The sequence below is a fragment of the Leucopleurus acutus genome, assembly GCF_964270905.1.
Source record: "Leucopleurus acutus genome assembly, chromosome: 17".
In the NCBI taxonomy this organism is placed as follows: domain Eukaryota; kingdom Metazoa; phylum Chordata; class Mammalia; order Artiodactyla; family Delphinidae; genus Leucopleurus; species Leucopleurus acutus.
In genome coordinates this window covers 45677840-45690285 of record NC_139159.1, presented here as the reverse complement: position 1 = coordinate 45690285, position 12446 = coordinate 45677840, and the positions used below count along the sequence as shown (strand labels likewise).

General features: G+C 41.0%; 1 protein-coding gene across 5 annotated transcripts in view; it reads left to right on the top strand.

Annotated features, from left to right (window-relative positions):
- NIPAL2 (NIPA like domain containing 2) overlaps positions 1 to 12446 on the top strand; it is a 74811-nt gene that overhangs the window by 47852 nt on the left and 14513 nt on the right. For all 5 annotated transcript variants that reach the window (XM_082858702.1, XM_082858700.1, XM_082858698.1 and 2 more), the window contains exons 5-6: positions 852 to 973; positions 9785 to 9881. In XM_082858702.1, the coding sequence (XP_082714828.1) occupies positions 852 to 973; positions 9785 to 9881 (219 nt within the window). The remainder of the gene's footprint in view (positions 1 to 851; positions 974 to 9784; positions 9882 to 12446) is intronic.

Below are 12446 nucleotides of genomic sequence, written 5' to 3'. Positions count from 1 at the left end.
TGTGTGCTATCTGAAAAATGCTACATAAACCAGTTTTTCTCAGGCTGCTAATTATTAATAAATAAGCAGTTTTCCATGTTATTTGGAAAGGCAAGTCCCCTTCTTCTGTGGCCACTCCTCCCCCACACATTCCCTTCCTCCATTATTACAGTATAAGTAACGTTAAGGTGATGACAGTAACACATTCCTACATAGGTTTATTGTGTGGTATTTTACCAAGCTATCCCTGGAATTCTAGACTTTAAATTGGATCAAATAAATCTTACAGCAGAGTCATCTTTCACCTCCGTTATTTCTGCTAAAAGGACTCCAATAAATGGCAATGATTAAGGTATTCATTTACCAGAGTTTCAAAGTGTAAAATACCTAAGTTTGTGTGTGTAAAGGACCCAAAGATGACTAGGTGCAGAGTAGATCATCATCAGATGATGGATTTCCACACTCTCTGGGCTCTGCCATCTAGATCTAGATGGATCTAGCTTCATCGTGCACTTACTGGTCCATGTGGAAACAAACAGCCAGGTTGGATGTATTTTCATGTCTCCATATGCATGCGTTCTGATCTTCCCCATCTTTGAGGAAAGCTTCTCTGAAGAAGCCAGGATTCATCTGGAACAACAGAGAAAAATCAGAATTTATGTCCTACCGCATCCATTCCCTAGCCCTTATCCCCCTTTAAAGGTAATGCCATTGGGTGAATGCATGATGCTATCTGGGGATGGTTTGATGGATCGTATTTTAATAGACATGGACCTTTACGAGTAATGCTTAGTCTATAGATAATGTTTACATAAACAAAAAGGCTTAAATGTCCCTTTTCAACTTGTTTGTCTTTTCAATTTTATTTAAAGGTATGACACTGGCATTTGCAGGAACATATTTATTGGTGAACTTTGCTCCAAATATAACTCAGGATATCTCTGCAAGAACAGTACAGTATTCCTTTGTTGGCTGGCAGTTCATGACCTACGGGGTAAGAATTCTAAAAATTTTACTGTTACAGAGGCAATATTATCTAGACCACTGGTACACGCAGATGCTGGAAAACTGATATAATCTTTTCTTCTCAGCATTAATATCCATTAAAATGTAAATATATTTGACCAGTACTAAAGTATTTCAAACACTAAATAAAAGCACCCCCATTTCCCAGGCATTCTGTCCTTGGGGGTGACCTATCACTGGAACAATTTCCACAATTTAATGGAATTTAATCCGGCAAATTCCAGAGCAACATATTTTAGGACAATTCAGAGTAAAAACAAACAAACAAAAAAACTCTTTTCCCAGGTCAAAGGAAAGTACCTGAAGACATATTTTACTTCACTGAATTTTATCCAAGATAGGTATTCCCTTCAAAAAAGCTTTCTTTGAGACCAATGCAGTAGCCTGTCTTAGGAGAAGCAAACAGCGGGTAGGACAATACTGAGAGATGTGTAAAAGAGAGAATGGAATGAGCTGATGTAGAAATTGGAAGCCACTAATTGGGATATTTTATTTGATGCAATGGCTGTATCCGGTGGGTATAGAGCAGTGGTCCCCAAACTTTTTGGCACCAGGGGCCCGTTTCATGGAAGACAATTTTTCCATGGAGCGGGGGTGGGGGTGTGGTTCAGGCAGTAATGTGAGTGATGGGGAGCGATGGGGAGCGGCAAATGAACCTTCCCTCTCGCGCCGCTCACCTCCTGCTGTGCAGACCGGTAGAGGTCTGAGGCCCCCGGGTTGGGGACCCCTGGTACAGAGAATGTGATTGAAATGGTTGGTATGTAACTTGTTACAGAAGTCAGTTTAGATTGGAGAATAAGAATATTCTAGGAAGGGCAGGCAGTAAGAAGAAAACTGGGATGGTCTAAATGAGCATTTAACCAAGAACCGAATTGGTAAAATATCAAGAGTTGTGAATTCAATAAAAATAATCAAAGCACACAGAGTCAAACATTTTTAGGGTTAGAAGTGACCTCAAAAAACTATCTGGTCCAGTGCTGTGCCATTGAAACAGGTAAAATACTATGATCCTGCTGTATACCTATTATTTAAACGTGTGACATTGGCATTTGCAGAGACACAGCGAGCTTTGCTGTCAGTGTGATGTAACTCGGGATATTACAGCAGGAACTGCATGGTATTACACTACGGTGTGGCCCTTCCTAGTCGTATGACAAGAATCCTATATATTTTACCATCTCTGATATACAATTCTGACCACTGGGACACAAGTGTTTATAGGGCTTTTCTTTTTATAGTCTCTCACTGTACTTCTTTCTCTTACTCAACAGAGACACTCTGTTTACAAACATTCCTCATACTCTACACCCCCTTTAATAAACTATCCTATTTCCCTTCTAAACACCACCAAAGATTTATTCCCCTCCACTTTCTCAGCTCCTGGTCACTCCTCACTCGTCCTAAGCTAGTAGCCCCCTCCCCACGAATTACCAAGTGGAATTGCTTTTTTTGGTCCTGATTCTTCTTGAACCTTGTGCAGCACTTCCTGATGGTCCACTCTCTTCTCCTTGCATCTCTCTCTTCCCGGGCTTCCTTGGTTTGTTTTCCCTGTTTCTCTTCCTCCTCTCTGATCAGTCCATCCCAGGCTCTTGGTAGGTAACTCCTTCTCTTCTGCCATCCACTCTTTATCTATTTGTGCTACAAACTCGTCCAGGGTTTTTTAGGGTGATCTCATTGCCCACTCCACCACCATCATTCTTTAGAAAGACTTCCAAATCCAGACCTGCATCTCCTTCCCAGATCTCTTCTAAGCTGCAAAGCTGTGTTCTCATCTGTCTACTTATTACTCGTCCCTGCTTGGATGTTCCATAGATTTTGCAAAAGTAACATCTCAGAAACTGAACTCAATATCTTTTCCCCTAAACTCCCTCCTCTCTTAAATTGGAAGGTTCCCCTTACCCCTGCCCTCCATCAAACTTTAGGATTGGTCTTCCCAATTCAGAGTAGGTTTCCTCAGGTCTGTCACACTTTGTGTCTCCCCCTCCCCTATTTTATCTTCCTACTTGTCCACCATACCCAGTCCTTTAACTATTAAGGCTTTCATCAATCAAATCTAAGCACTAGAAGGGCTCATTGAGCATGTCATGATAGTCTAGACTTGATGTCCTACCAACACATTATTATTCTTTGCCTACAAGCAAAACAAATTCTTCATCCGGTAAGAAAAGGGTCACAGAGTCTGTGACCAGAAAATTAAAAGCCTGAGCTGAATCCTTTGGAGATTAAAGATGCATCAAGACTTACTTCCTGGAATAAACAGCATTGTTTGATGATGATGTATTTTATATCATTTTAACACCATAGAAAACATCTTTAAAGAACAAAACTACCTTTTTAAACCTTATAGTTCCACGCAAAAAGTACTATGAAATTAATTGCATTTTTCCACTTTCCAAAGTTAGCTCTTCATTCATTCATTTATTCACAATTCATTCAACTTATTAGCCACCTAGAATACAGAGGAGAATTCCTGAAGCAGGAATTTTATAGTCCTGGGAGAGACCCATATTCCTGTAAAATAATGAAAGTATATTTGAAAGTAAATGTTGCCAAAAATGTAAATAATTCCAGCTATTTATAAGATAGCATAAGATAAACCTTTAATAAAGTCACATTTGGATAGCACTATTGGCATTAGATTCTTAGGGGAATAGATCTATATTATGTTAGTTTATCTCAGTTTGGAATTTAATCCATTATATGTTGCATCTTTAAAGGCTCTAGAAGTTATCAATTACATACTAAGATCTTGAGCTGAAGTTTGGTTTAAATCTGTTAAACATCTACATAATTAATATTTAATCCTTCAACGTGGCAGAGTCTGTGCTTTTTCTGCAAACCATAATTGCAAAGATCATAATTACAGTAATTAAGACGATTCTTTGAAGTATGTTCATCTAACAGTTTTTGTATTACACCAAGTATAAATGCAACACCTGAACTGCCTTTCGGGACTGATCAAATAACTAATAAAATGAATAAAAATATTTTAAGTCTGAATAAATTTTACATATCTCAAAAGGGGATTGTAAAGTCATATTACGGACTAGTTAATAGCATCTCCTTGTATCATGTGTTGACCTGTCCCAGGTCAATATCCATTTTCCCTTTAAGGCTTCCATGAAGTCAGAGCCTCAGAAACAAGGCCCGGGAGCCTACCCTCTGAGCTGGGACTCTTTTGGGCAGGAAGACGATTTGAGGAGCCTGGTGTCTACTGGCCAGAGAGGAATGAAGTGTCCTTTGCTCACCCACTAAAACAGACTTTCCCACCTGCTGTTTGCCAAAAAGCAAAGAGCAATCAAGTTTGCAAGGTCAAACTAGCTTGGAGAGATGCTATAAAACATACATGGCCCCCTGAGAAATTCATCTTCTCCATCAGCAAGTTAAAAACTAGAAGTCCTTTAGGAAAGAGACAGGTTTAACCTTGTGAATCCTGCCCTGCCCAGACTTATATGACCACGAGGCCCTTTTCTTGAAGGGCCTTTTGTTGAGTAGCAGCTATTAATGCCTCTGCAGAACCCGCATGAGGGAACGTGGCTCTGAGCCTCAGTTAATTCGTGTTCTTTGGCAGGCTTGACTGTGGCTGTTTTGCCCACCCAGATTTCCCCGTAGACTATTCAGATGGAAACCTCTCTTGTGAACATAGAATCCTTCACAAAATAATCTGCATCGTGCTCATTTCCTCTCCACAAGACCAAAAATTAAATCAGCCAAAGCAGGGACCCAGCCTGTCGATTGGTGTAATTCTCTACCCCGAAGCAGATGACTAAGTTGGCCTTTCTGGCAAAAGCTGCTTCAACAACCCACCAGCGGGTGTTAAAACCTGAAGGGAGAAAACTATGTGCATACAAAGCCTCCATGTCTGTTGCATGAGGTTCATCTGCTTTGTTGTCTGAATGGAAATAGCCACTCGCAGGTCTGCGCTAGGATACACTTTGCGGCTGCAGTAGCCAACCTCACCGAGCAGTCTGAGCCCTATGCCCACTCCGACCACGGTCTGTCTTTCATCTACGCAACAGCCCTAGATACTGGCAGATGGAGAAACTGAGTTAGGGAGGTTCAGTAACTTGTCCAAGGTCACTTAAATACTAAGTGGCAGAGCCAGAATTCAAAACCGGGTCATGCACTTCTGGGGTGCACATTCCAGTTCATTTCCCCACACAGCTCTCCAAGCAGAATTAATACAAGCTGACCTCCGAGTATCAGACCTTTGTCCAGGCTTGGCCTCAGAGAGAACCTTTGCAGAGGTCATTTCTTTTGGACAAGGCAGCTATAGCAAAGGCTATACTTTCAGAAAGAACTCGGTGAGAGAAAAGGAGGTGAACACAGGCTCAGATTCTGGTAGTAAGACTAGGGTTTCCAGTGATGACATTTTGTGTATCTCTTTTGTCACATCATCCCATGGACTGCCAGTGCCCTTTTTACCACTGAAAACAGGGTGATGCGTGCCTTTAAATCAACTTGGAGAATGAATCCAGAAAACCCAGAATAATTCAGAAAACTCATCCTGAAAATTTTGTTCCTCTGGAAAGACTTCAGGTACCCAAACCTGAATTAGTTTCCTATTGTTTCCATAACAAATTGTCACAAACTTAGTGGCTTAAAACAACACAAATTAACTTTCTTGCAGTTTGGAAGGTCAGAAGTCCAACGCAGGTCTCATGGACTAAACTCAAGGTATTGGCAGAGCCGTATTCCTTGAGAGCGCCCCTTGGGGAGAATCTGTTTCCTTGCCGTTTCCAGCTTCTAGAGGCAGCCAGCATTCCTTGACTTGGGTCTTTCTCATGTTACATCTCTCTTTGACCACAGCTGGGAAGGTTCTCTGCTTTTAAGGACCCTTGTGACTACACTGGGCCCACTCGGATAATCCAGGATAATCTCCGCATCTCAGGGTCCATAGCCTTAATCACATCTGCAAAGCCCCTTTGCTGTGTAAAGTAACGTACACACAAGTTCCAGAGTTTAGGACGTGGACATGTTGGGGTGGGAGGGGGGGCATAATTCTGCCTTCCAGAGCTGTACCACTTAACCCTTCTGAGCCTTGGTTTCCCCATCTGTAAAATGAGGACAGTAATAGTGCCCACCTCCTGAGGTTGTTGTGAGGATTCAATGAATTAGTACAAGTAAAGCATGTGGCAAGCATGCACTAGGTGCTGTTATTATTTCTGGCCTCTGAGATCGCAATCAGCAAAGCAGCCTCTTCCTGGGTCGCAACAACCTGCAGAGGTCACAGCTTCTTTGATATTGATTTTTTCAGAGAGGAGAGAAAATGTTACTAGAAAAGAAAAAGTTAACATTAACTCATGCTGCTTGAATATTTTATTCCCGGGAGCTCCGTGATCTCTTGCCACAGGACAGAACCCAGGGCAACTGCAGTCATTCTGTGAATAATAGGAACTCATGTTTTATAGGTCTGAAGCCACAGAGATAGAGTTTGTAAAAAAAAAGTCATACATGATTTTCAAAACTTATAACTACCATCATCCCCCCAAAACATGTTAATAATTGGCATGCGAACAGATTTAGCTAACATGCTCTGTACCTTAGTGCAGGAAAAGCTTCCTTCCCTCCAGCCACAAATAACAGTGGTCCCGAAAGGTGCTGGGAGCTGTCTGTAATTGTATCACATGAGAAATGGACAACTGTGGTGGAGGGGAGACCAAGCCGAGAGGGGTGTTTCGGTTTCGATGGCAGCTTTCAGGAAAGCAAAGAGAGAGGAGTTGAACAGCTTTTGTAGCACGACTTGATTAAATTAAAGGTCTGGCAAATAAGTGCTATAAGGAAGAGTTAAAACGATTGGTTTAATTTGCCAGGAAAAGAAAAGACTAAGGGATGAGTTAATCTTCCGTATTAGATGAAAAGGTTTTTAAATGAGGAAGATATGGTCCTGCTGCTTTCCATGCCCACAGAGGATTAAAGGGAGAAACACACCAACAAGCAAAAGCTTGAGTTAGAACAGAAGAGACATGTTTATTTAGGGCTCCATACGTAAAATGCAGCCCTGAAAGTAGTGAAGTCCCTAACTCTAGTCATTTTAAAAAAAAAAATTAATGCTGGTATTTTCACTTGTCCAATGTAAACATTTATACTTATGATTTCAGTCCAGAGATACTGTCTCTTTGGGGGGGGAGAAAAAAAAAGCTATGCTTCAGGTTATCTTAAGGACTACAAAAAAGAAAAAAAAGCTAAAATAAAATTGAGAACTCAAAATTATACTAATTTTCTTAAAGGCAGGAAAATTTTAGACATTCAGTCAATTAATACTTATTGAACACTCAATTTATTAGACATTAGGCTTGTTTTTTGGCAAGTGGTTCATAATAAATATGAAGTGTAATTTATTCATTAATTCGAAAAATACTTATTGAGTGACCAACTGTATTCCAGGCACTGGACGCAGAAAAGGTCCCTGTTCTCATAGAGCAGATGTGCTAGTGGGAAACAGACAAGAAACACATAACCACACGAACAGGTCATGATAAAATACTCTACAGTAGCCGCCTGAAGTCGGGGTTGTGATAGGATGACTGGGTGGCTCTGTGAGATCAGAAGGATCTGGGAAGATCTCTCTGGGGAGCTGAGTGACTAGGAGTCATTGTGCAAACAATAGCTCAGGGAAAGAGCATTCCAGGCAGGGCAAACTCTTAGTGCAAAGGCCCCAAATCTGAGCAATCTGAGGACCTCAAAGGACTCAGCGGGGTGGCAGGGGTTGGCGGGGAGGGGTAGGCCATTTGTGGCTGGTGCAGGTTGGAGCGTCCAGGAGCCAGCCGTACAAGATGATGAGGTCCCAGAAGTTAACTGGGGCTTTGTAATCCAGGAGGGAGTGTGGAGCTTATTCTTAAGGTGCTGGGACGTTTAAGCAAAGGAATGACTAGATCTAATTTCTATTTTTACTACATGTATCATCCTGGATGAATCTCATAAACATAATGCACAGTGAAAAAAAAGCAAGCGAGTGAAAGCAAGTATAATTCCACTTGTATAAAGAACAAGCGTGCAAAAATAAACGGCGTCATTTGGGGATACGTAGAAATGTGATAAAGTATAAAGAAAATGAATGGAAAACTCAAGGTAGCGGTTCCTGGGAGGTTGCAGGAGGAGGGGAGTGCAACTGGGAACGAGAGACTTCACAGGGATTGATGGGCTCTGTTTCTCAGGTTGAGTAGAGGGCACAATGGTACTTGTCACATTACTGTAAATACCTGATATGTTTATTCATATATACTCTCTATGAATGAAATATTTCATTATCCAAATCGTATTTTTTTTTTTTTATTTGCGGTACGCGGGCCTCTCACTGTTGTGGCCTCTCCCGCTGCGGAGCACAGGCTCCGGACGTGCAGGCTCAGCGGCCATGGCTCACGGGCCCAGCCGCTCCGCGGCATGTGGGATCTTCCTGGACCAGGGATTGAACCTGTGTCCCCTGCATCGGCAGGCGGACTCTCAACCACTGCGCCACCAGGGAAGCCCCCAAATTGTATTTTTAAATGACTCCTCCTGCTGCTGAATGTCTGGATTGTAAAGAGGCAAGAGTCAAATCAGAGACAAAGTAGAAGCTGTTGCACTAGTCAGAGAGGGTGGCGAGGAATGAGGGAAAAGGAGGAGTTTTCAGCTTGTGCAGCAGGGCATGTGGTGATGCCATCTCCTGACGGGGTGGAGGCCCAGGAGGAACAGGTAGGGAAGGTAGGCCACCAAGAATTAAGTGTTGGGGACTTCCCTGGTGGCGCAGTGGTTAAGAATCCGCCTGCCAATGCAGGGGACACAGGTTCAATCCCTGGTCCAGGAAGATCCCACATGCCACAGAGCAACTAAGCCCGTGGCCACAACTACTGAAGCCTGCACACCTAGAGCCTGTGCTCCACAAGAGAAGCCACCACAATGAGAAGCCCGTGCACCACAAGGAAGAGTAACCCCCACTCGCCAAAAGTAAAGAAAGCCCACGTGCAGCAATGAAGACCCAGCGCAGCCAAAAAATAAATAAATAAAGAGTTAAGTGTTGGGACTTCCCTGGCAGTCCAGTGTTTAAGACTCTGTGCTTCCACTGCAGGGGACACAGGTTCGATCCCTGGTCGGGGAACTAATATCCTACATGCCACACAATGCGGCCAAAACCAAAAAAGAGTTAAGTGTTGCCCATATTCGTGTGTTATGGCTGTTAAACATGCATGTCAGACTTCTCTGGTGGCCCAGTGGTTAAGAATCTGCCTGCCAATGCAAGGGACACAGGTTTGAGCCCTGGTCCGGGAAGATCCCCCATGCTGTGGAACAACTAAGCCTGTGCACCACAACTACTAAGCCTGTGCTCTAGAGCCCGTGAGCCACAACTATTGAGCCCGCATGCCACAACTACTGAAGCCTGCGTGCCTAGAGCCCATGCTCCGCAACAAGAGAAGACACCACAGTGAGAAGCCCGTGCACCACAACTAGAGAAAGCCCATGTGCAGCAAAGACCCAACGCAGCCAAAAAAAAAAAAAAAAAAAAAAAACGCATGTGAAAATGTCTGGTAGACAACTGGATAAATGAGACTGGAGTTGGGAGGTCAGGACTGGAGGTCTAGATTTGGGCATCATTGCCATGTAGGTGATGTTAGAACTCTAGGTCTGGATCACTAAGGCTCCTTATGCTGTTCTCATATATTTATAATTGTCCTTAGGAGCTCCAGTCATCCTCAACCCTCATATGATAGTTGTTGCAAAATCAAAAAGAGAAGTGTGCCATTCTGAAGACTTCGGATAGAATAATTTACACTTTACTCTTTTTCATCTTTTTCATTTCTAGGTTTTAGAAATACTCATTTTCTGCATTCTCCTATATTTCCATAAAAGGAAAGGAATGAAACACATTGTGATTCTGCTAACCCTCGTGGCACTTCTAGGTAAGGGTATTCTTTTGTTTTCTAATTATCTAATGTAGCCATGCTAAGTCATAAAAGAGTTTAAAGGAAAATATTTGAGCATTCTATTTTTTCTCATTGTTTCTGCTTTTCAATTCTGATCTATAGAAACTGAGTCTCAGTTACGCAAATTGTACTTTGCATGTCCATTGCTGCAATTGATATATGTTTAATTTTTAATATATTTAAGGATTTTTACTTCTTGATAATTTTATTTGCTCTCTGACAATTTGGGGATTTTTTTCTTAGTAAATAATTGAAGAATATTAAAAGAGAAACAAATAAATAAACCCAAATGAAACTTTTGTATCAGAAGTTATCTAGGCCTATCCTATTTACATTTAGAAAAAAGAAAACTTTAAAACATGGCTAATATGAAACAAATGTAAGCAGTATGATTTTTCTTGAATACATTTCTTTCATTCATTATTTAACTACTCGTTTCCTTTTTCTCCAGAAGCACCTTATAAGATTTGAAAACTGATGCTTACATAAGCCCTCTCTCTCTCTCTCTCTCTCTCTCTCTCTCTCTCTCTATATATATATATATATATATATATATATATATTTTTTTTTTTTTTTTTTTTTTTTTTTTTTTTTTCCTGTACGCGGGCCTCCCACTGTTGTGGCCTCTCCCGTTGCGGAGCACAGGCTCTGGACCCACAGGCTCAGCAGCCATGGCTCACGGGCCCAGCCGCTCCGCGGCATGTGGGATCCTCCCAGACTGGAGCACGAACCCGTGTCCCCTGCATCGGCAGGCGGACTCTCAACCACTGCGCCACCAGGGAAGCCCAGCCCTCTATATCTTTTTAAATCTATTCTCCCTCCCCACTCCTCTGTATCTCTCTCTCTCATACATATACACACACACACACACATATATATATATACACACACACACATATATATATATATATATATATATATATATATATATATCAACACTAGGAGATCTCACTAATCATTTGGGAAATTCCCTTTTCAAAAATTTATTTGTAATTCTTTCTTTGCCTAAGATGACCCATCCATCACATGTTGTTAACTCTAACTTTGTACATTGTATTTATACCTTTGAGGCAGCTGCAGCTCCCATGTTCATGAGGTGCTGGAGGTTTCATTTCTTCATTTCATCAACTCTCCTTTGAATTGGAAGAGCTGCATTTGTGATAGTTACTTATAGAAACAAATTTACTCTAGAACATGTTCAGGTATGTGGTTAATCAAAAGAACAGAAAAGAAACTTTATATTTTTTTCTTCCAAATTACCAGGTAGGGAGAACAAAAGCAAACTAAGAGAAAAGATGCACATTATGTAGGAAAATATTGAAAATAAAGGAAATTTTAAATAGGAAAGTAAGATAACAGAATTAAGACCATACATATCAGCTTTGATCATAAATGTAAATGGGGTAAGTTTACCAAGTGAAAAAGAAAGATTTCCAAATTGTACTTGAGAAAAATTCCCGTATTGATTTTGAAAAAGATTCTGAAATTGGATTCAGCCAGTTTCCTCTGGTTCAGCTCTATAAGGGTTATTGAAACATCACCCTTTCTGACTGGCCTCTGCTGGTTGTGAAATATTTTGACTTCATACATCAATTTCATCTAAACAAGGTAACTCAGATTGAAAGTAAAAGAAAGCAGAAGGTCATTATATTACCATCTAAGTTAAAATCAAGGCAGAAGCAGTAAATGCAACAGAGGATCCTGGAGGCTCCCCTATTAGTATTTAGTTGCTAATCAGGGTAGGACTGGGGCTTGGAAGGAGGAGGCATCAGGGGACAGGGGCCCTCAGTAGACTGGGCAGCAGCTATTTCAGAAACTACATTAGCATAAGTATAAGAGGAGTAGGAGACTTCTCTTAGCTCATGGAAATAAGGAGACAGAAAAATCTGTAAAATTAGAGAAACTGAATGCTTAATTTTGATCTGGCAGCTCTAAGGTTGAACTCTAAATCCAGAAAGCAGAGGATACACCTTCTTTCAAGTGCCTGTGTAACATTTACAAAAGCTGATCTTATAATTGGCCACAAAGAAATTTTTGATAAATTCCAGGAAGTTGAAATAGTACAGACCACATTTTCAGATCACAGTGAAATAAAAACAGAAAATAATAACAAAAATAGAACCACTAAAACCGTACCACCTGGGAATGTTAAACACTATGCTTAAACTGCAGCTGGGCCAAAGCAGAAACCACGATTTCATTACAGCATATATTTCTTAAATTATTATGAAAACACTTAATATTAAGCCTATAGTTTATGACTAATGCTGTATTCAGAAGGAAATTCATTGCTTTAAATGTAAGTCAATTAAGTACTCAACTCAAGAAGTTAGGGGAAAAAAGCACAGAAATAAAGCTGAGGCAAGCAGAAAGGAACAATTAGTAAAGATAAAGGCAAAAATTAATGAACTAGAAGGCAGAAAAGCAATGGATCGATAAATAAACCCAAGAATCAGTTCTGAGGAAGAACTAGGAATAAACTGAGAAGGCTGACTTTTAAACATGGGTCAGCATAATTCATGTTGGGCAAAAATCGTACTG